Source organism: Caretta caretta, chromosome 21, assembly GCF_965140235.1.
Source record: "Caretta caretta isolate rCarCar2 chromosome 21, rCarCar1.hap1, whole genome shotgun sequence".
NCBI classification, from domain to species: domain Eukaryota; kingdom Metazoa; phylum Chordata; order Testudines; family Cheloniidae; genus Caretta; species Caretta caretta.
In genome coordinates this window covers 7,317,978-7,338,129 of record NC_134226.1, presented here as the reverse complement: position 1 = coordinate 7,338,129, position 20,152 = coordinate 7,317,978, and the positions used below count along the sequence as shown (strand labels likewise).

The window sequence follows — 20,152 nt, the reverse complement described above, 5'->3', positions numbered from 1 at the left end:
GTGGAAAGCTTCCTAAAAGTGGGGGGAGGTCACTGGTGCCCAAACCATAGACCCCCATGGCACCCTTCCTCAAGGCTCCCCCATCTTTCCCTCCCCACCCCCATACCTATCATTCACCCTTATGGCCAGTAAAAGTGGTGGGGCCATGACCCCGTGACCCCCACATTCTGGCACCCCATCTCCTATGCTATACAAAGGATAGCACATTTTGAACACAGCAGCACTATGGAGTTGAAGAGTTCCAGTAAGGGGCATTTCTGCCCTGTATAGATCAAGTGCACCCCTTTGATCTATTACATAATTTAGAATATAAGTACATAGATTGAAAGTGTCTGTGAAGCGCCCTTACCCCCGCAAAATGATTTTGCGGATGTCTTTAAAAAAAAAAAAGACCATACGTACATACATATTTACACACACACACACACTTTGCTAATCAACATGCCAAAGCAGACTCTTATAAGAGCAGCCATGACTATACTGATAACATGGCCACTGTCTTCATGGTATGTGGAGCTGGGCCCTGTCTATACCTTATCTTGAACCCTGTAAGCCACAGCAGCATTTCTCTCATCTATTTGAACAGGATCTGTCAAAGCAGCATTGAGCCAGAGTAGTGCCAAGTACCACCCAGCAAGTAGTCTAATAGCCTTTTAAAACTAGTCTCAGTGTTAGGAATCTTGTTTTCATATCTTTGCCAGCTCTAAGCACAATGGGGTCCTCAATCCTTTGGGGATTGCTGCAATACAAATAAAGCAAGTGGTTATTTTAAGCATGATGTGTAACCTTGTTAGATGAACAGGAAGCAAAAACAGGTCATAAAAAAGCCATGACAAGCGTTCTGTGGTTGCTGTTTAAGAACACTTTCTAAAGAGTAATGATCAATAGTTGTATATACAGCATTGTACAAAGTCAAGTGTAAAACTGCTACGCTTGATGTTCTGTTGTCAGTTCTGAAGCACTGCTCCAGCGGATCAAACTAACCTCTGGGTTCATCTCTAGATGCCTATATACCAAAAAAAAAAAAAAAAAAAAAGAGGAAAATAACTGAACTTCACAATAGGGTCCAAAGTAAGACGGCCAAAACATTAAGAAACCCAGGCTAAACGGTTTTAGGTTTCAGAATGATATACCTTACAAATAAACTGCTGGCAGAGCTTGAAGAGAACAAAACTGTGTTTATTGGAGGACCGGATGTAAAAGACCAGGAGAGTGAGCTAATCACCTCAAGGTAAGGATAGGGACATTGAGCAGCATGGCAGTTTTAAAGTCTGTTCTCCAAAACAGTGTCTGAGGATTTCCCTTCCTTTCCACACCAGTCCCATCTCAAACTTTCCCCAGCTCTCATGGTATGGTAGGGTCTTGTTTCAGAAGAATTCATAAGGATGCTAGGTCTAGAGTAAGGGAAACAGTTTCTCAAACAGTAAAAGGGATTGTTAGTACCTATTTACGAGTGCATCCCTGGTTACTTTATTTAATTAAGAAAAGTATGCAGCCAAGTACGTCTCCCATGAATGCATCTTTTTGCAAAGTATGGTGTTTTCTTTGCTATATATTTTGTTTAAATTACCGCTGATACACAAAATAAAATCAGGGTAACTATTGTTGCTATCCTACCACATATGCCAACCATGCTATGTTCAAGACCACAGCATTCCTTATTTAAGAGCCACATATGTTCATTCCATTTACTCACCTTGACTACAACATCAATTCAGATTAGCCCTCCATCCCACAATTCAATTAGATCACATTCCATTCCATGCAGCACCTACAGATGTCACCTCTTCATCTTTGCAGATACTCTAAACACTACTGGTACCACAGCTCTCAATTCCTGATTACTGCATGGTTTCTCTTTGGTACCAATTTTAACACTGAGTTACGTAAGGCATCTTCTCTTCTTTTTAGATTCCATTTGTATTTTGCAATTTGTTAATCACTGTTCAGTGCAGTAGACACAGGATTCAGTTTCCTAAGGTGCACGTTACACAGGAGATATCTTAATTGATCTCTTTTTATCAGATGGAGCAAACAGCTTGCCCCATCACCACTGCCAAAAGGGGACCAGTTTTCAATTAGAGTTATGGCAACCCTAAACAACCCTTACTCAATTGTCTGGTGGGTTTTATTTTGCCATTTCTTTACATACGAGAGTATAACCTGGTAGCATCAATAAAGCCCTGATCAGAACCCCTGGGAGATTCCATTATGTAAAGACTCAATATGAAACATGACGGCTAGGGAAGACAAAGAGGAACAGCCAGCGTTTTGTACAAGAAGCAGCTTTAACACTGAAGTAGGCTAATGAGAAGCCTCTCTTTAGAAACATTTTTCATGGTTATAAAACCACAGTAGAAATTTCTTGATACATGTGTATCCGTGACAATGTCTTGTTATTAAACCCAAGACACACAAACAGTGATGCTACAAAGGTGTTCTCCCTTTAACAGTAACTAGCATAATCCCCAAGCTTCCATCCTCTGAAGTTAATTTTGCTTGTATTGCTGACAAAGAAATTACAGTAGTTGTCTTAGTGCTTGATGCACACTGGGTAGAGGAGACCCATCCTTTCAATCTGTGATCATTCATTTGTCCATTACCAACAGCTTTTAACTGTCACCCTCCTAATCACCAGATGTGTTAAGATTTGTTTTAAAAGTCTTTCAAATACAACATGAAAGACAGGGCTCTCAGGTCCCACCACCAGCCAACTATTATTTTAACCTCCTTTTTCAATAAAACCAGAATGGCTGCGATTCAGCTTACCAGATGCATTTGATATTGATACAGAACAAAGTGAAGGCAAGCTAACTTTTAGATAGCTTGTTTCCCAGTGGCTTATTTGGGGCCAGGTATTTCTATAATGTTATTTTAGAACATTAGCTGCCATGACTGAAAACAAGCTAGGGATAGGTTTGTTATTTTTTATTATTTTAATAGACCTCTTTGGATATCACCTTTTGAATTTAGAAAGTAAATTAGAAGTGTAGCATTTCAGGAAGTCTATCTCAACCCTGGACAATAAAGACACTAGTATATTTTACTTCCTGATTCACATGCACTGTACAGAATGCTACAGCATTGAAGACGCAAACTCTGCAAGGTTAGTGCTTTCCTGAAAGATCAATAGGAGCTGTGCTCCTTGATTCCTAAGGCGCTCTTAAAGTCTCTCCCCTCTGTTACAATTAGGTTCTACAAAACACGAGTTCGGGCACTAAGATAATAACTTTTTCTTTTAAATATTTTAACCAGAAGAAAGCAGCCCCAGAATCTCACACAGTTATATCAGCTTTAGACACCCATCCAAGAAACACTTAAGCACATGAAACAACATTATGCAAGCAAGTAGTTCCATTCAACCAAGTTGATTACTCACATGCTGAGATAACATGCAGGACCATGGCCTTAGCATGCATGCAGCAGATGCTCATGTCTTGTCATAACTTAAGACATTCTTATATCTACAATGGCAGGATGTTACACAGCCACTGAACAAACTGCAGTTCTGGACCAGTCATTGACATTATGTACATGGCCACAGTAACTTGCCCAGTGAGTGCTTAACAGGCTGCTCAGGCCTTCTTTGCCACCTTGATATCTAAAGGTCACGTGATTGGACATTCAAAACTAGGTAGTCATGCAAGGGCTCATGTTGAAACAACAATGAAAAACAAGTTTCAGAGTAACAGCCGTGTTAGTCTGTATTCACAAAAAGAAAAGGAGTACTTGTGGCACCCTTTAGAGACTAACCAATTTATTTGAGCATAAGCTTTCGTGAGCTACAGCTCACTTCACCGGATGCATACTGTGGAAAATACAGAAGATGTTCTTATACATACAAACCATGAAAAAATGGGTGTTTACCACTACAAAAGGTTCTCTCCCCCCACCCCACTCTCCTGCTGGTAATAGCTTATCTGAAGTGATCACTCTCCTTACAATGTGTATGATGATCAAGGTGGGCCATTTCCAGCACAAATCCAGGGTTTAATGTTGGATAAAAAGCCTCACCAATTTGCATAGGTGACCACAGACCCAAACCCTTGGATCTGAGAACAATGAAAAAGCATTCAGTTTTCTTACAAGAAGACTTTTAATAGAAATAGAAGTAAATAGAAAAAGAAATCCCCCCTGTAAAATCAGGATGGTAGGTACCTTACAGGGTAATTAGATTCAAAACATAGAGAACCCCTCTAGGCAAAACCTTAAGTTACAAAAAAGATACACAGACAGCAATAGTTATTCTATTCAGCACAATTCTTTTCTCAGCCATTTAAAGAAATCATAATCTAACACATACCTAGCTAGATTACTTACTAAAAGTTCTAAGACTCCATTCCTGGTCTATCCCCGGCAGAAACAAAAAAAAAAATAGAGACTGTTTTTTCCTACCCCCCCTCCCCGACGTTCTTGTGAAACCCTGGATTTGTGCTGGAAATGGCCCACCTTGATTCCTTACAATGTGTATGATAATCAAGGTGGGCCATTTCCAGCACAAATCCAGGGTTTCTTTTTTGTAACTTAAGGTTTTGCCTAGAGGGGTTCTCTATGTTTTGAATCTAATTACCCTGTAAGGTACCTACCATCCTGATTTTACAGGGGGGATTTATTTATTTCTATTTACTTCTATTTCTATTAAAAGTCTTCTTGTAAGAAAACTGAATACTTTTTCATTGTTCTCAGATCCAAGGGTTTGGGTCTGTGGTCACCTATGCAAATTGGTGAGGCTTTTTATCCAACATTTAAACCCTGGATTTGTGCTGGAAATGGCCCACCTTGATCATCATACACATTGTAAGGAGAGGTTTCAGAGTAACAGCCATGTTAGTCTGTATTCGCAAAAAGAAAAGGAGTACTTGTGGCACCTTAGAGACTAACCAATTTATTTGAGCATGAGCTTTCGTGAGCTACAGCTCACTTCATCAGATGCATACCGGGGAAACTGCAGCAGACTTTATATATACACAGAGAATATGAAACAATACCTCCTCCCACCCCACTGTCCTGCTGGTAATAGCTTATCTAAAGTGATCATCAGGTGGGCCATTTCCAGCACAAATCCAGGTTTTCTGGTTTGAGAAAACCTGGATTTGTGCTGGAAATGGCCCACCTGATGATCACTTTAGATAAGCTATTACCAGCAGGACAGTGGGGTGGGAGGAGGTATTGTTTCATATTCTCTGTGTATATATAAAGTCTGCTGCAGTTTCCCCGGTATGCATCTGATGAAGTGAGCTGTAGCTCACGAAAGCTCATGCTCAAATAAATTGGTTAGTCTCTAAGGTGCCACAAGTACTCCTTTTCTTTTTATTGTAAGGAGAGTGATCACTTCAGATAAGCTATTACCAGCAGGAGAGTGGGGTAGGGGGAGAGAAAACCTTTTGTAGTGGTAAACACCCATTTTTTCATGGTTTGTATGTATAAGAACATCTTCTGTATTTTCCACAGTATGCATCCGACGAAATGAGCTGTAGCTCACGAAAGCTTATGCTCAAATAAATTGGTTAGCCTCTAAAGGGTGCCACAAGTACTCCTTTTCTTTTTACTGAAAAACAGAAACAATGTAAAATTTTGAATAACCTAACAGTTTAAAGGGTTGAAGACAGGTACAGTTTATGCCCTAAACTGAGAGGTTTTTAAACAAGTTTAACACCCAAAAGGAAAAAGTTTACATTATAGAAGTCAAAAATATCACTGCAGACAGTTTTATTTGTATTTAAACATTTCTCCTCCAATGTTTGCAAGCCAAGTGTTTTCAGTATTGTGACAATGCACAAATCACATCAAAGCTGGCTAAAACCAGAAGTGAAACTGATTGGTTTGTTTCCTATTGCCTCGGAAACTAAAAACAAAAACCACAAAAAATAGAATGTAAACAAAAAGCATCAGTGGTAAGAATTAGGTTGGATTTTTAGAGTAGCCGTTTCAGTCTCAGGTGTTCTATATAGGACACTTTATTTTGAGTGTGACAGATTTTAAGTCTCACAAGAACAACAGATTTTTATATCAGGATGTTTAACAGTTGGGGCACAAGGCCTATTGAGCCAAAAGCTAATAAAGAAAAACTTCATGTACACTTCAGGAATTACTTCTGAGTGAATGGAAAGGTTTATAAAGCTGTTAATTGCAGTAGGTCCTTCTCATAAAAGATATTCCCTGGAAGCTGAACTTCTACATATCATAAAAACAATGAGAAATCCTTGTGATACCTTAGAGGCTAACAAATCCCAAGAAAGCTTATACCCAAATAAATTTGTTAGTCTCTAAGGTGCCACAAGGACTCCTCATTGTTTTTACTAATAAAAACTAACACAGCTACCCCTCTGAAACCTGTACATACCATAAAGAGGTTTGTATCATGGCGGTTTACAACCGCTCATAGGTGGGGGGGGGGAAATGAAAAGAACTGAACATGGTTACTTCTGAGACCTTTTACTGAAGCAAACTGCAATGTACATAAATCATTCAATTTTACAGTAATTGCAAAACTGCCACCAATCAGCACCCATAATCTCCTAGCAAGAGCCTCACCTCCTGTAATTTGCCACCACATCTCACCTTTTGTATGGATGCCCCCTTGTCACACCGAGTTTCCCCTCTCCTCCCCAATGCGCCACTGGAGCTCAGCCCTTTCCTCCTTTCTGTGCATCTCTCCCTATGTCTCCCCCACCCACGCTTTCTACCCCGTTTTTGTTGCACCAGCCCCATAAACCACTTATTCTGCCCAGAGATCAGCCCTATTCTTCCCTGGAATACACCGCCCCCCTCGCCCAGCTCCCGCCCCCAATACACCACCCCTCCCGGCCATGCCCCCCCCGCCCAGCTCCCGCCCCCAATACACCACCCCTCCCGGCCATGCCCCCCCCCGCCCAGCTCCCGCCCCCAATACACCGCCCCTCCCGGCCATGCCCCCCCCCCCGCCCAGCTCCCGCCCCCAATACACCACCCCTCCCGGCCATGCCCCCCCCCGCCCAGCTCCCGCCCCCAATACACCGCCCCTCCCGGCCATGCCCCCCCCCGCCCAGCTCCCGCCCCCAATACACCACCCCTCCCGGCCATGCCCCCCCCCGCCCAGCTCCCGCCCCCAATACACCACCCCTCCCGGCCATGCCCCCCCCCGCCCAGCTCCCGCCCCCAATACACCACCCCTCCCGGCCATGCCCCCCCCGCCCAGCTCCCGCCCCCCACCCCCAATATACCGTCCCCCCCGGCCATACTCCCCAGCCATGCCCCTCACCCCCAATACACCGCCCCCCAACCCTCCTACAGTCACACACACTCTACTCCAGGGGTCCCCCCACCGCTCCCCACCCTACACATCACCCCTAAACCCAGCTTTGCGCCACAGGCTCCCCCCGCCCACGGAGGCTCCACTACGCGGCCCCACCCCCCGAGCTGCCCCTCCCCCCTCTGAACCCCACCCCAGAGGTGCTCCCCCCATTAGCCCAGTCGGGGAGCTCCCTCTCACCGGCCTGCAGCACGCTGCCGCTGGGGGCGCTGTCCCGAGAGCCAGGCGTGGGGAGGACGGCCGGCGGCGGCGGCGGCTCCCCGGGCCCGGGGGGGACGGCCACGACGGGGAAGGGCTGCCCCTGGGAGTATTTGATGTCGCGGAAGAACTTCTTGGTCTCCCGCAGGTTGTGCTGCAGCCGCGCCAGGTGCCGGTTGTAGTGGCCGAAGCCGCGGCACAGCTCGCGGATCACTCCGCCCCCGGTGCCGTGGCCCCTAGGCGGGGGGGCGCCTCCGCCGTCCATGTCCTCCAGGTCGGTTCCGCTCTCCCAGCCCCACCCCGGCGGAGACTCCGCCGCTGCCAGGCTGTAGCCTCGGCCTCCTTCTCCGCGAGGGAACAGCGCCCCGCGGCCGGGCCCCGCCGCCGTCTTCACTGGCAGCGCCGCGCCGAACCGCAGTGCGCACGGAGCGGAACCTTTATCCGGGCGCCGCGGAGGGAAGGGGGAGGCGGCGGGTGGGAGGACCCCCGTGTCGCAGTGCACCATGGGGATGGTAGTCCTCTGCCTAGGGTATCTGCGCTTCTGGGGCAGGGCACTGTGGGAATTGTAGTCCTCTAGTGGGGAGGTGCTTGCTGCGGCGATTGCCCCTCGGTGCACCATGGGATGTGTAGTCCTTTGCAATAGGATTCCTGACCAGCGCTGCATTGCCGTCGCCACGCCCCTTTTTTGGGGGGGTGAGCCTCCTGGTGCAGGGCCGGCCTCTTCGCGTGGGGGGAGACCCCTACGTGGGGGGCACATCATCCTCTTTCTCTGGGAAGAGAGGGCAGATCCCCTTGCTATGGGGAGACACCCCTCTAGAGGGGGCACACCCCCTTTCTATGGGGAGAGAGGGCAGATCCCCTTGCTATGGGGAAAAAGAAAAGGAGTACTTGTGGCACCTTAGAGACTAACCAATTTATTTGAGCATGAGCTTTCGTGAGCTACAGCTCACTTCATCAGATGGGGGAGAGAGGGCAGATCCCCTTGCTATGTGGAGACACCCCTCTATAGGGGGCACACCCCCTTTCTAGGGGGAGAGAGGGCAGATCCCCTTGCTATGGGGAGACACCCCTCTATAGGGGGCACATCTCCTTTCTGTGGGGAGAGAGGTCAGATCCCCTTTCTATGGGGACCTTTATAACTTCTATTTATTGGGGCAGGAGGGTAGAAGGATACTTTCCCTAGAGGTAGGTTACCCCATTGCACCTACTAGAGGGTTTCTTCCTCTGGAGGAGTTGGTATTGGACACTGTCAAAGATGGGATACTGGATTAGACACACTACCAGTCTGACCCAGTCTAGCAATTCCTATGTTAAGCTGCAGCTCAACGGTGGGGAAAGGGGATGGGAAGTCTTAGCAAGGACACCAGGGCAAAGATGAGGAGCTGCATACTTACAAAAATGGTGACAGGAACTTTTAGTGCACAAGGAGAGCACAAAGAGCCTTGAATTTAAGGATGAGAAAAAAATGCTTTTCTGTTCCGCTCTATATAGGTTCTTATAGCGTGCTTATCCCCATACCATCTGAGTGCCTTCCAGTAGGGGCAATAAGTGGCATGACTTAATATTTGTCACATGTGGTTTGTTCTTTCTCTCATTCTCTTCCCAGAGGGAAAATTGTGTGTGCAATATGGTGTTTTGGTGTGATAGGGCTTTTGTTGATGGTGTTTTATGAACATATAGCCACTGAAGATGTTTAATAATATTTTTCCCTCTTCTCGCACCTTTCATCAAACTACTTTACAAACACTATTTAAAGTCCCAGCTGATTCTCAGTGGGCAGAACCTTGTCATTGCGTGGAACCCCATGGACATGTAGGTGTAGAGATCTGCCCATAATTTGTTTTAGCAGGATCAGGGCCTAAATCCTACAACAGTTCTGGTGAAGCAGGTAAACAGTATTATACTCATTCTGTTCTTGAGGAACCTGAGGCAGCGAGGTCCTGATTCAGCAGTCCTTCCCTCTACCGTTAAAGAGTTTAACTTTAAGCACATGCTTAGGTCCCATTGTCTTAAGCTAAGTATGTGCTTAACTGTTTGCTGAATAGGGATAGACTGAATCACATGCTTAAATATTTTGCTGATTGGGGACCAGAGAGATTGTGAGCCACAGGGTGTGATGCAGTATGGGAATTCCTATGTTCTGCTGAAGACCCACTGAGTCACTTGTTAGAAGGTGGTAATCAGAATGACATGATTTAAAAGCCTGAAACCTCATGACCTGCTAGAAATATTTTGCCCTACCCGCCAAATATTTTTAGTATTGATAAACATTTTTCAGCACTGGTTTTGGACAGTGATAAGAAAGAAATATTAATTGGATCTCATGTAATGATGATAAAACGAATCACTTAAGAACTCACCTCATCATTTTTGTTTTTAATTCTCACTCACTCAAATTACCTGAGTTTGACAACCCAAGGTCTTGCAGTTCATCTCAGAGTTAATATTAGCACAGGTCTGAAAGAGGAAGGTTTCACAGTAGCTTCTGTCATTCTGCCTGGCTTCTAGCCAGATCTGTCGTTCATTTACTCGCTTTCAAAGCACCAAATTCACCCAGCATTTAAAGATAAAAATAATAATTAAAAAAAAGTATTACAGCAAGAATGACAAAGATGGTCTAATCCTGATGATGACCCTTTTTAAAAATTTTTTTTTAAATTAAAGTTATTATTTATTGCCAAACCCCTCTACAGTTATTTATGTCACAGACCTGGACAAGTGTAAAGCAATTTCCACAGCTTCCCTACCTTGTAAAGAACAATTTGTTTCTTTTACAGTATTCCATTGCTGTCTTGACATATTGGTAATACGCATGTAATTCATTTTCCATTTGCGCTTTCTGCTTTAGAATTTAGCATTCTGCTTTTTAATATTTCTCACAATCCCTGTCAACATTATAGTTCAAGAATCTGATCCTACATTCCTTGTAAACCCAGCTCCGTTAGGGCACCTGCTCTCTTTGCTCCTTCTGCCATGTGGTTAGAGCCATCTTAGTAACTTGTCAGTATATTAATGAACAAACTGGCTTTACTCTTATATTTGTGGATCCATAAGTATTTGGACTAATGAAAATGTTTGCAAATTCCAGAAGTTCCATGGATGTTAGCACAAATAACTACTGGGAAGTATATTTATTTTTCATCATTCTCCAGTTTAAAAAGTTCATTCAATCAAAGAGGAAATCAGTACCATGTGACTTAGACAATTAATTACACATATAACCAAGAATGAATAGCTGCAGTGGATCATTGCCAGACAATTCAAAGGCTAAAAATTGTCCATCCAAACTCTTCAGTGATTACTTACCATTAACTAACTTGTTCACTGTAGCAGAGATCAGTTCATGAACGGTTCAAAAGCAAAACAAAAAGAGCTAGATTTTCAGCTAATATTAATGACAATGAAGAATTCAAACAGCTGTATTGATGATGCTGAGTTTGGAAAGAGGTGGCTCAAAACTCTTTTGGAGCATGACACAGTGTTGCAAACTCCAAATGCGCAAAAATCATGACTCAGGATCCCCAGATTAGATGGTTTTAGAAATCATGAGACATTAAAATAACTGTGGGGTTCTTTTTGTCTTCTTGTTTCTCAACCTTTAGGGTGCACTTGGGTCCTAGTCTCAAGCTTCTCTCTGCAACCCAAGGGCCAGAAATGTACTTTAATGGAAGTTGAGATTCACATGTAATTGTTTGTGCACAAACACAAACAACATTCTGTGAGACTCGCAATGAAATCGTGACGGTTAGCAGCATTGATGATAGCAGTTACTGTGGGGAGTCACTGAAAAGAGTTCGTGTATCTGAAGAAGTGGTTTTTACTCATGAAAGCTTATGCCCAAATAAATCTGTTAGTCTTTAAAGGTGCCACCAGCCTCCTCATTGTTTTTGTGGATACAGAGTAACATGGCTACCCCCTGATACTTGACACTGATACGAGTTGGCAGCACTTTGTGTTATTCTCCTTCTCCTCTCCAAATGATAGTCCAATGTCTGGGCCTTGCATGGGATGGGGAATAGGGTCTGAAGTGGAAATGAATTAGACTTCCTCAAAAACAACCACCCCACCGGTCTTTCTGACTTCCCTTGTTTTCAGTGACATGCAAAAACAAACTGCATGCTACTTTTGGGACCAGAATTCTGTTTTCACTGTACTAGTTAAAGGAACTTTTCCCCGTAATAACAAAATGTACCAAGCCTATCCCATGCACCCTGACATGTGCCCTATGAAAAAACACATCATTGTCCTAAGGAAAGCATATAACAGCATCTTCAAAAACACCACTGTATTTGCCATGGTGACGTTGTCCACCAAGGCTGTTCTCAGTATTTAGGGCCAGATTCTGATCTCAGTTACCTGGTGTATATCCAGAATAACTCCATAGATTTCAAAGATGTTACTCCAGATTTACACTTATGTAACTGAGAGCAGGATGGCCCATTTCCCATCTGAAAAAAAGAAAACAAAACCCCTTCTTTATGCCTTCTCCACATTTTCTTGATCTCCTTCCATGCCCTTAGGCCCTTATGGTCTCTGTTGAGCTGAAATAAGTGATTTATGCATAAATTATCCATAGTATTACATTCAATTTTTGTGTGTGAGGTTGTGATTCCCTTTTTATATATCATTTCCTGCTGATAAAACGCTATTTAAATGTGCCCTCCTCCCTACTCTTAACCTTTCAGTCATAAAATCAGCTTAAGCTGCACTTTTCAACTGCCACAGTCACTTCCCCCCCCCCCCCCAGTTCCTTTTCTTTCCCAAGATATTGAGCCAAATAGTTGGCACTGTCAGAAGCAGAATTTTGGAAGGCTGTATCCCAGAAAGGGGCATGGCCCTCTTTGCTGTGCATGCTAAAAGGGCGTATGGTTGAAAGAGCTGATTAATTTGCTGTTCTATGTTAGTGCTGTAGTAAGGTCATATGAGAGAGAGAGAGAGAGAGACCGAATAAACTAACTTGCTTTTTTTTTTTTCCTGAGAAAAGAATGGTGGGAAATCTTGCATGTAATTGATTGTTCTTTTGAAATCAAATACATTTTGTTGCCTTGTGGTTGATAAAAATAAAGCCACCAGATTCTCTCTCTCTGCACATCACCATAATATATAGATGCTAGCATTTCAATCACATCTATATATTCCATGCTCTTTCCTGGCATCTGAGCTGCTGAGGCCACAATACCCTCAGCAAACTCCTAGCAGTTGTTTGAGTGTGGTGATCCCTTTCCAAGACTGCAGAAACTGACCATGGCTCCACAAAGCAAGAATCCCACTGCGCCGCCACAAACCAATGAGATGTACTATACATCAGGCTCTTTATGATCAGATACAAGTCAGTCTGTACGTTTGACTTGATCTACGGTATCTTACACAACAAAGGGCGCTTGGCATCTTTCAGTGGATGAGCGTAGAGAAGAAATACTAAGCCCCTATTGCAAATGGCATGTCCTGATCCCTCTTGATCTCTGGAGTGCCAGACAGAACTAATTGGCACAGATCCCACAGACACTGTTTCCATTCAAATGGAAAATGTATCTAATAAATAGCAACTTCTCCTTCACACAAACAGTCCTTTATTTTCCCATGTTTTATTTTAAGAAGATATGCCCAGTTGTTAGGATTTTTATGAAAACGGTGCAACGTTGTTTGGCGAAATAAATTGTTTATGGAGGCTGGAATAGTTCACAAAGGGTGAAATTCTCCCCCCCTGCAGAGTGATGACATGAGGCCTGTCCACCACTGAATGCCATTTAAGTCACATTTTGAAGATTCAGGTGTCACTTAAGTGGTACGTATGCCTTTTGCTGGCCTTCTGCACAGGGAACTTCACCAATATATTGTATCTTCACTGTTTAGTCCAGATCATGCAGCCATTAGGCCTTATTGTAAGAGGTGGAATGATGGACAATTGAGGCAGCAGGTGCTCAGCACTTCTCAGGATTGGGGCTATAGTGTGATAATGCTGTGCTGTTTAGTGGTTAGAGCAGGTGCTAGGGAATAAAGGTTTGTGGGTTCTGGTCCTGGTGGTTCCATGGCATCACTGAGTGACTGCACACAAAATTACCTCCCCGTCCTGTGCCTTAGTTAAGTTACCTGTAAAATGAATATAACAATACGTAGCCCACAGGTGTTGGGAAACTCTTCTGGTTAATGTTTGTAAACTCCTTTCAGATCTTCAAATGAAGAGTCTGTAGGAGAACAATGTATTGTAACCTGGATTTGTAACAATGTAACCTGGATTTGTGCTGGAAATGGCCCACCTGTTGATCACTTTAGATAAGCTATTACCAGCAGGACAGTGGGGTGGGAGGAGGTATTGTTTCATATTCTCTGTGTGTATATAAAGTCTGCTGCAGTTTCCACGGTAAACATCTGATGAAGTGAGCTGTAGCTCACGAAAGCTCATGCTCAAATAAATTGGTTAGTCTCTAAGGTGCCACAAGTACTCCTTTTCTTTTTGCGAATACAGACTAACACGGCTGTTCCTCTGAAACCAATGTATTATAGTTTGTTTAAATTTTATACCTTAAAATTAAAGAAAACTCCCATGTTTGTGAATTTATCAATCAAAGCTTAATTCCACTCAGGAGAGATTAGCCTCAATACCCAAAAAACCTGTTCCATACCCACATCAATAAAAGGGCACCTTTGTTCATTAAGGTTTTGTGTTTGACAAAGAATAACACAGGCATACTAAACCTCATGCAGATGAACTAATGTGCTTATGGAGCTATATCAGGACAGAGTAAAAATAACTCTTTGCAGAAATAGTCCAAGCAATAAGACCACCTACTGGATCACATCTGCTCTGTGCTGAAATAACATGCATCAGTCAGAAACAGAAGATAAGAAAAATGCTGCAGACAAGATGAGAAGCTTTCATACCTATCACAATCCATTTTCATCTGAGCTTTTCCTTCTTGATAAAACAGGACATCTGTGAGCTGGACCTAGGGGTGACAGTGGACGAGAAGCTGGATATGAGTCAGCAGTGTGCCCTTGTTGCCAAGAAGGCCAATGGCATTTTGGGATGTATAAGTAGGGGCATAGCGAGCAGATCGAGGGACGTGATCGTTCCCCTCTATTCGACATTGGTGAGGCCTCATCTGGAGTACTGTGTCCAGTTTTGGGCCCCACACTTCAAGAAGGATGTGGATAAATTGGAGAGAGTCCAGCGAAGGGCAACAAAAATGATTAGGGGTCTGGAACACATGAGTTATAAAGAGAGGCTGAGGGAGCTGGGATTGTTTAGTCTGCAGAAGAGAAGAATGAGGGGGGATTTGATAGCTGCTTTCAACTACCTGAAAGGGGGTTCCAAAGAGGATGGCTCTAGACTGTTCTCAATGGTAGCAGATGACAGAACGAGGAGTAATGGTCTCAAGTTGCAGTGGGGGAGGTTTAAATTGGATATTAGGAAAAACTTTTTCACTAAGAGGGTGGTGAAACACTGGAATGCGTTACCTAGGGAGGTGGTAGAATCTCCTTCCTTAGAGGTTTTTAAGGTCAGGCTTGACAAAGCCCTGGCTGGGATGATTTAACTGGGAATTGGTCCTGCTTTGAGCAGGGGGTTGGACTAGATGACCTTCCGGGGTCCCTTCCAACCCTGATATTCTATGATTCTATGATTCTATGATACCCAAACCATTTTGTTTCATTGGGGTAAATCAAATTACCTGTTTCAGAGTAGCAGCCATGTTAGTCTGTATTCGCAAAAAGAAAAGGAGTACTAGTGGCACCTTAGAGACTAACCAATTTATTTGAGCATAAGCTTTCGTGAGCTACATCCGATGAAGTGAGCTGTAGCTCACGAAAGCTTATGCTCAAATAAATTGGTTAGTCTCTAAGGTGCCACAAGTACTCCTTTTCTTTTTGCTAATTATCTGTAAGCATCAAATAAGATATTGTTAGAGGGCCATGTTCTGAGGCTCTTAATTATTTTTTAGCTACTGAAGTAATTTTTAGCCATTGTACAGGAGTTGTGACTGAATAAAGGCTGAGCAAAATATGAGTAAGGACTTCAGGGTTTGGCCCATTGGTTATAACATCATCATTTACCCATTGATACACGGAATCAGTACTATTACTGAATGTGACCATGACTAACACTGAATAGCTTCTTTCATCCAAAGATCTTTTAAGCGTTCGACAAACACTAGGCCTCCTCCTGCATTAGGGTTATCAACTATGATATGCAAAAAACCCGGCACTCACCCCTTACCCAAGGAGGCAAGCCTGCCCCAACCACAAGGCAACTCTGCAATTCACCCTTCCCCGCTTCAACAGCCTCTTATTATAGTATCTAGAGAGATAACACAGATAAGATTGAATAAAATTTTCTTATTTAAACTACGGAAATGGGAACATTGCTGCATCTTTAGCTGGACGCAGACACTCAACATTTGATGTCCCAGTGTATTTAATGCAAATCTTTAGACCCACATTAAAAGAAAACCCTGGCAAATTAAATAATTTTTCTGGCCACTGGCAAATCCATAAAAAAACAAACCAGCCAGGCTGGTCAAATGCCGGCCAGGTGGTAACCCTATCCTGCATACTTTGTGCATCCAAACTCCTGTTGACTTCACCCCAATGAGTGACATCCCTCTTTTATATAGAGGCTAAGTGACTTGTCCAAGGTCAGATAGCAAGTAATTGATAGAGAAAGTACAGACGTTTGAAACCACAACCTGGGCTCTAGACCAGAGGTGGGCAAACGTTTTGGCCTGAGGGCCACATCGGGGAATAGAAATTGAACGGTGGACCATGAAAGCTCACAAAATTGGGAGTGGGGTGCAAGAGGGGGTGAGGGCTCTGGTTAAGGGTGCAGACTCTGGGGTGGGGCTGGGGATGAGAGGTTTGGGGTGCAGAAGGGTGCTCCGGGCTGGGATTGAGGGGTCTGGAGAGTGGGAGGGGATCAGGGCTGGGGCGTGGGGAGAGGCTCAGGGTTGCAGGCTCTGAGCGGTGCTTACTCCCTTCTCCGGCTCCCACGCATAGGTGTGGCCAGGTGGCTCTGCATGCTGCTCCATCTGCAGGCACCACCCCTGCAGCTCCCATTGGAGCACCAGATGGGGCCATTGGAGCATGTTGGAGCTGGAGTGGGGCCATGCCACGGCTTCCGAGAGCCACGTGGTGCAGCCCCTGACCCTGCGACCTGGCTGGAGCACCGGAGCAGGGCCGCACTATATGGCGAGACCCCTGACCCAGCGACCCGGCCAGAGCGGGGCTGAGCCGTGTGGTCTGGCCCCTGACCCAGCTCCCCAACAGGAGCTGTAGGCCAGCTTAAAACGGCTTGTGGGCCATAGTTTGCCCACCCCTGCTCTAGACACTACACCTTGCTCCTGAGTCATTAGATCAATAAGAGGTTGTCGTAGGAACATAGGAATTGTCAGACTGGCTCAGACCAATGATCCATCTAGTACATTACCCTGTCTCTCACAGTGGTCAGTGCCAGATGTTTCAGAGGAAAATGTAAGAACCCTGCCATTGGCAGATGTGGGACACACTTTTCCCATATAGGTCTTATGCTGTTCTTCAATAGGTAGAGATTGGCTTCAACCCAGAATAAATTTATGATTAAATATGGTTATAGTTACACTAGCTGGTAACTCATCAGAATGTATGTATGTTGGTGCTTCTCTGTCCTCTTCTATCACTCTCCCTTTCTGTTCACCCCTTCCTCACTTATCCCACTTTCTCCCTAGGACATCCCTAGTTAAATGAATTCACATTCAGACAACCAGTGGTGGTAAAACACAGTAAAATATTTGTAACAAAATACAAAACTGTGCAGTTCAAGGTCCGTCCCCCCCCCCCTCCCCAATTTCCTTTCAAGGTTAAACATCGGCCCATCTTGGCCAGAAAATGTTGCTTTAGTTACAGAGTTGTGTGTTAAAAGTGGCCTCACTTTCCACAGAAAATAAACCAGTCTTTGAAGAAAAGCAAGCGAGTGTGTGTGTGTGGCTCTCTCCTAAAACACAATGTGAAAAAGTGCAAGTTTATGTGGTTTGAGTTAAAAAAAAAGGCATTTCATTTCAAAGTGAGACCACCGCCGAGTTTTGTATTTTTCAGGGTCTACGTGTGTGGCAAGATGGCAGCAAAGGGGCACAAGAAATTCCACGCAAGAAAAATAAAGAATTTCAGGCCTCTCCTGAAAACAACCCTCGCGCTAAAGGTCGTCTTGATTTTTCCTCTGTCGACGCAAGCAAGGTAGGAGCGTGGCAAGCTCTGAGTGCGCAAGGGTTAAATCTCTGGGTGTGCACCCCTGCAGGTCCATGTACCTTGAAAGGCACCCCAAAAAAATCTCTCTCTCTCTCTCTCTTTTAAGGGGAATTGAGTTGACCTGCGTTGCAAGAGGCCGAGGTGAAATAAATAAAGGACAGGAGAGGCTCTGGCCAAGAGTCGCATGCTGGTGGGAGGAGTTTCCATGGCAATGAAGAGGTGACTGTGCCAGCCTAGCTTCCGCCCCTCGCAGAACTAGGGCAAGGTGGGCTCCTGCCTAGGGGCCACCGCCTGGGGGGGGGGGGGGGCTTGCCCTGGCTCCCCGCCAGCCTCTGCCGCAGCCCGCCGGCGACAGGGCAAAGCCGCCGCCCGGTGCAGCACCAGCGCCGCTGACAGCTCCTGGGGACGCGGGCGGGGGGGGGGGGCAGCGCCGCCGGCCAACCGAGCCTGAAACGGGCTCCGCCCCCCGCCCCCCTCCAGGCGCCCCACTCGATCCGCCAGCTCTGATTGGGCGGAGGCGGCCGTCCGTCAGGCGCCCCAGCCGGCGAGGCGGAGGGGGTAGGCTGAGCCGCTTTGCTCCTCCCGAGCAGGAGCCGCGGCGGCAGCAGCTTTGCGGTGGGAAGCGGCTCCTTGGCTGGGGGGGGGAGAGAAGCAGCAGATGTCAAGGCGGGGCGGGGGCGGGAGGGGAGACGAGATGCACCCAAGGCACGAGGATCTGCAGCCATGCAAGGCTCCAGGGTTTCGCATCACTCGTTTTCTCTCCTGAGCAGTGAGTAACAGAACTGGGGAGGGGGGAGGAGATGATAAATTGCATGAAACATGCACCCTCCCCAAGCAAAAATGCAGTCACTGCGCACTGCACCCCATGCGGCTGAATTAGAGGAGAAAGTTTGGGGGGGAGGTGGGGGGGGTCAGAGACTCTCTCCTTCCCCTCCACCCCATGCAATGAGTTTGGATAAAGGATTCTCCTCCCCAGCCCCTGTTTGTGGCCTGCCTTCCTCTCCCAGGTGAAGTGAGCTTGTCTGGGCACTGACCAAGGCTCCTCTGGTTCCTTTCCCTCCTCCCACCCGCCCCTTCCTGCTTTTCATTTACATTTCTCTGCCATTCCTTCAAGAAGTGGAAGTACAAAATCGCCCTCCCACCCCACCTCGTCAGCATGAAGAGGTGCACATCGGATGAGCTGCAGCAGCCTGAGCAGGACTGTGCTGGGGCTGAAGATGCCCCCAACTTGGCTGCCATGGATGCTAAACCTGGGGATTGCGCTTCTGCCCTGTCAGAGTTGGGCACTGCTGCTAATCCGAATCCTGCTCCCCATCCTGTTCCCCGGAGCAAGCCTCCCGATTTAAAGGTAAGCCTCCCTAGCTGGTATTACAAAGAGACTTGGGTTTTTCCTGTGTGCAGCTGGAACCAGAGTTCCATCCAATGATCCTTATTGGCTTATTATTTACATGGGAACTTGACTTTCTACTTTAATAGCGATGATTGACCTGACATGACGACAGTATTTTCTTTTAGGTCTCCTGGATCATACCTGCAGATGTGTGTCAGTATTTTATGGGTTTATAAGACTGTTCACCAAAACTTTGATTATTTAAAAAAATAAAAGGGGCTCTTGGTATTGGGTTCAGCTTTGTGGAGATTATGTGATCTGCTGAGCAATGGTACTAGATAAAAGTCATCTGGAAGAGTTTGCCACAGGCTGGATAGTGCTTATGAAAGACAGGATGGCACAGTGGGTAGAGCACTGGGCTAGGACTCCTGAGACTGGGATTCTTTTCCTGGCTCTGTCACTAGTGTGCTGGGTGACCCTAGGCACATCACTTTGCTATTTTGTGCCTCTGTTTTCCCATCTGTAAAATGGGGAGATTGAGAGTTCCCTCTTCTGTAAAGCACTTTGCAACCTACAGATAAGTGCTGTATAATAAGAGCTAGGTGTTATTGTTATTAGAGGATAAGTTCTTTAAACCATGGGCTGGCTCTAATATGCAGTTATAGTAGCATAAGTGGGCCTTGGTTTTGATTGTGGGTGCTACAGGTGATGGTAAGGTTATGGTTTATAGGACATGAAGAGTCAAGGGGTAAGAGTCATGAGTTTATAAATTGATGTTTCTCTTTAAAAAAAAGACCAGGTTGAAGAAGAACAGTTATACACCAACTTCTGACCACATTTATACTGGTGTAAATTCAGAGAAACTCCATTGATTTAAATGAGGTTATACAATTGCATTGAAATCAGAATCTGGCTTGGTGCTAAACATGGTCAGAAGCTGTGGCTTAGGTGGGCCTTTCTTGATGAGGAAATGTGGCAGGGCCTGCATTCTGCAGAAGAACTTAGCAGATCACATTAAATAAAATCCACGGCAGCAGGTTCTGCAGAGCTAAACTAGAGAACATATCTTGTCTGCGTTGATTCAAGTGCAGCTGCAGTTAGAACAATGACTAGGTAAA

General features: G+C 45.3%; 2 protein-coding genes across 5 annotated transcripts in view; one reads left to right on the top strand and one right to left on the bottom strand.

The window, feature by feature from the left end:
* DSTYK (dual serine/threonine and tyrosine protein kinase) overlaps positions 1-7,946 on the bottom strand; it is a 63,177-nt gene extending 55,231 nt beyond the window's left edge. Inside the window, exon 1 of one of the 2 annotated variants that reach the window (XR_012665688.1) lies at positions 7,472-7,946. Coding sequence is in view for 1 of the 2 variants with exons in the window: in XM_048826394.2 (XP_048682351.1) it covers positions 7,472-7,754 (283 nt within the window). In the remaining variant the exon portion in view is untranslated. The remainder of the gene's footprint in view (positions 1-7,471) is intronic. The other variant, XM_048826394.2, reaches the window with a different exon arrangement.
* Positions 7,662-20,152, top strand: part of TMCC2 (transmembrane and coiled-coil domain family 2) — a 92,526-nt gene continuing 80,035 nt past the window's right edge. For 2 of the 3 annotated variants that reach the window (XM_075121952.1, XM_048826557.2), the window contains exons 1-2: positions 18,335-18,473; positions 18,819-19,052. In XM_075121952.1, the coding sequence (XP_074978053.1) occupies positions 18,861-19,052 (192 nt within the window). In that variant the 5' untranslated portion in view covers positions 18,335-18,473; positions 18,819-18,860. Of the gene's footprint in view, positions 7,764-17,554; positions 17,693-17,810; positions 17,924-18,334; positions 18,474-18,818; positions 19,053-20,152 lie in introns of those variants that run through there. The other variant, XM_048826558.2, reaches the window with a different exon arrangement.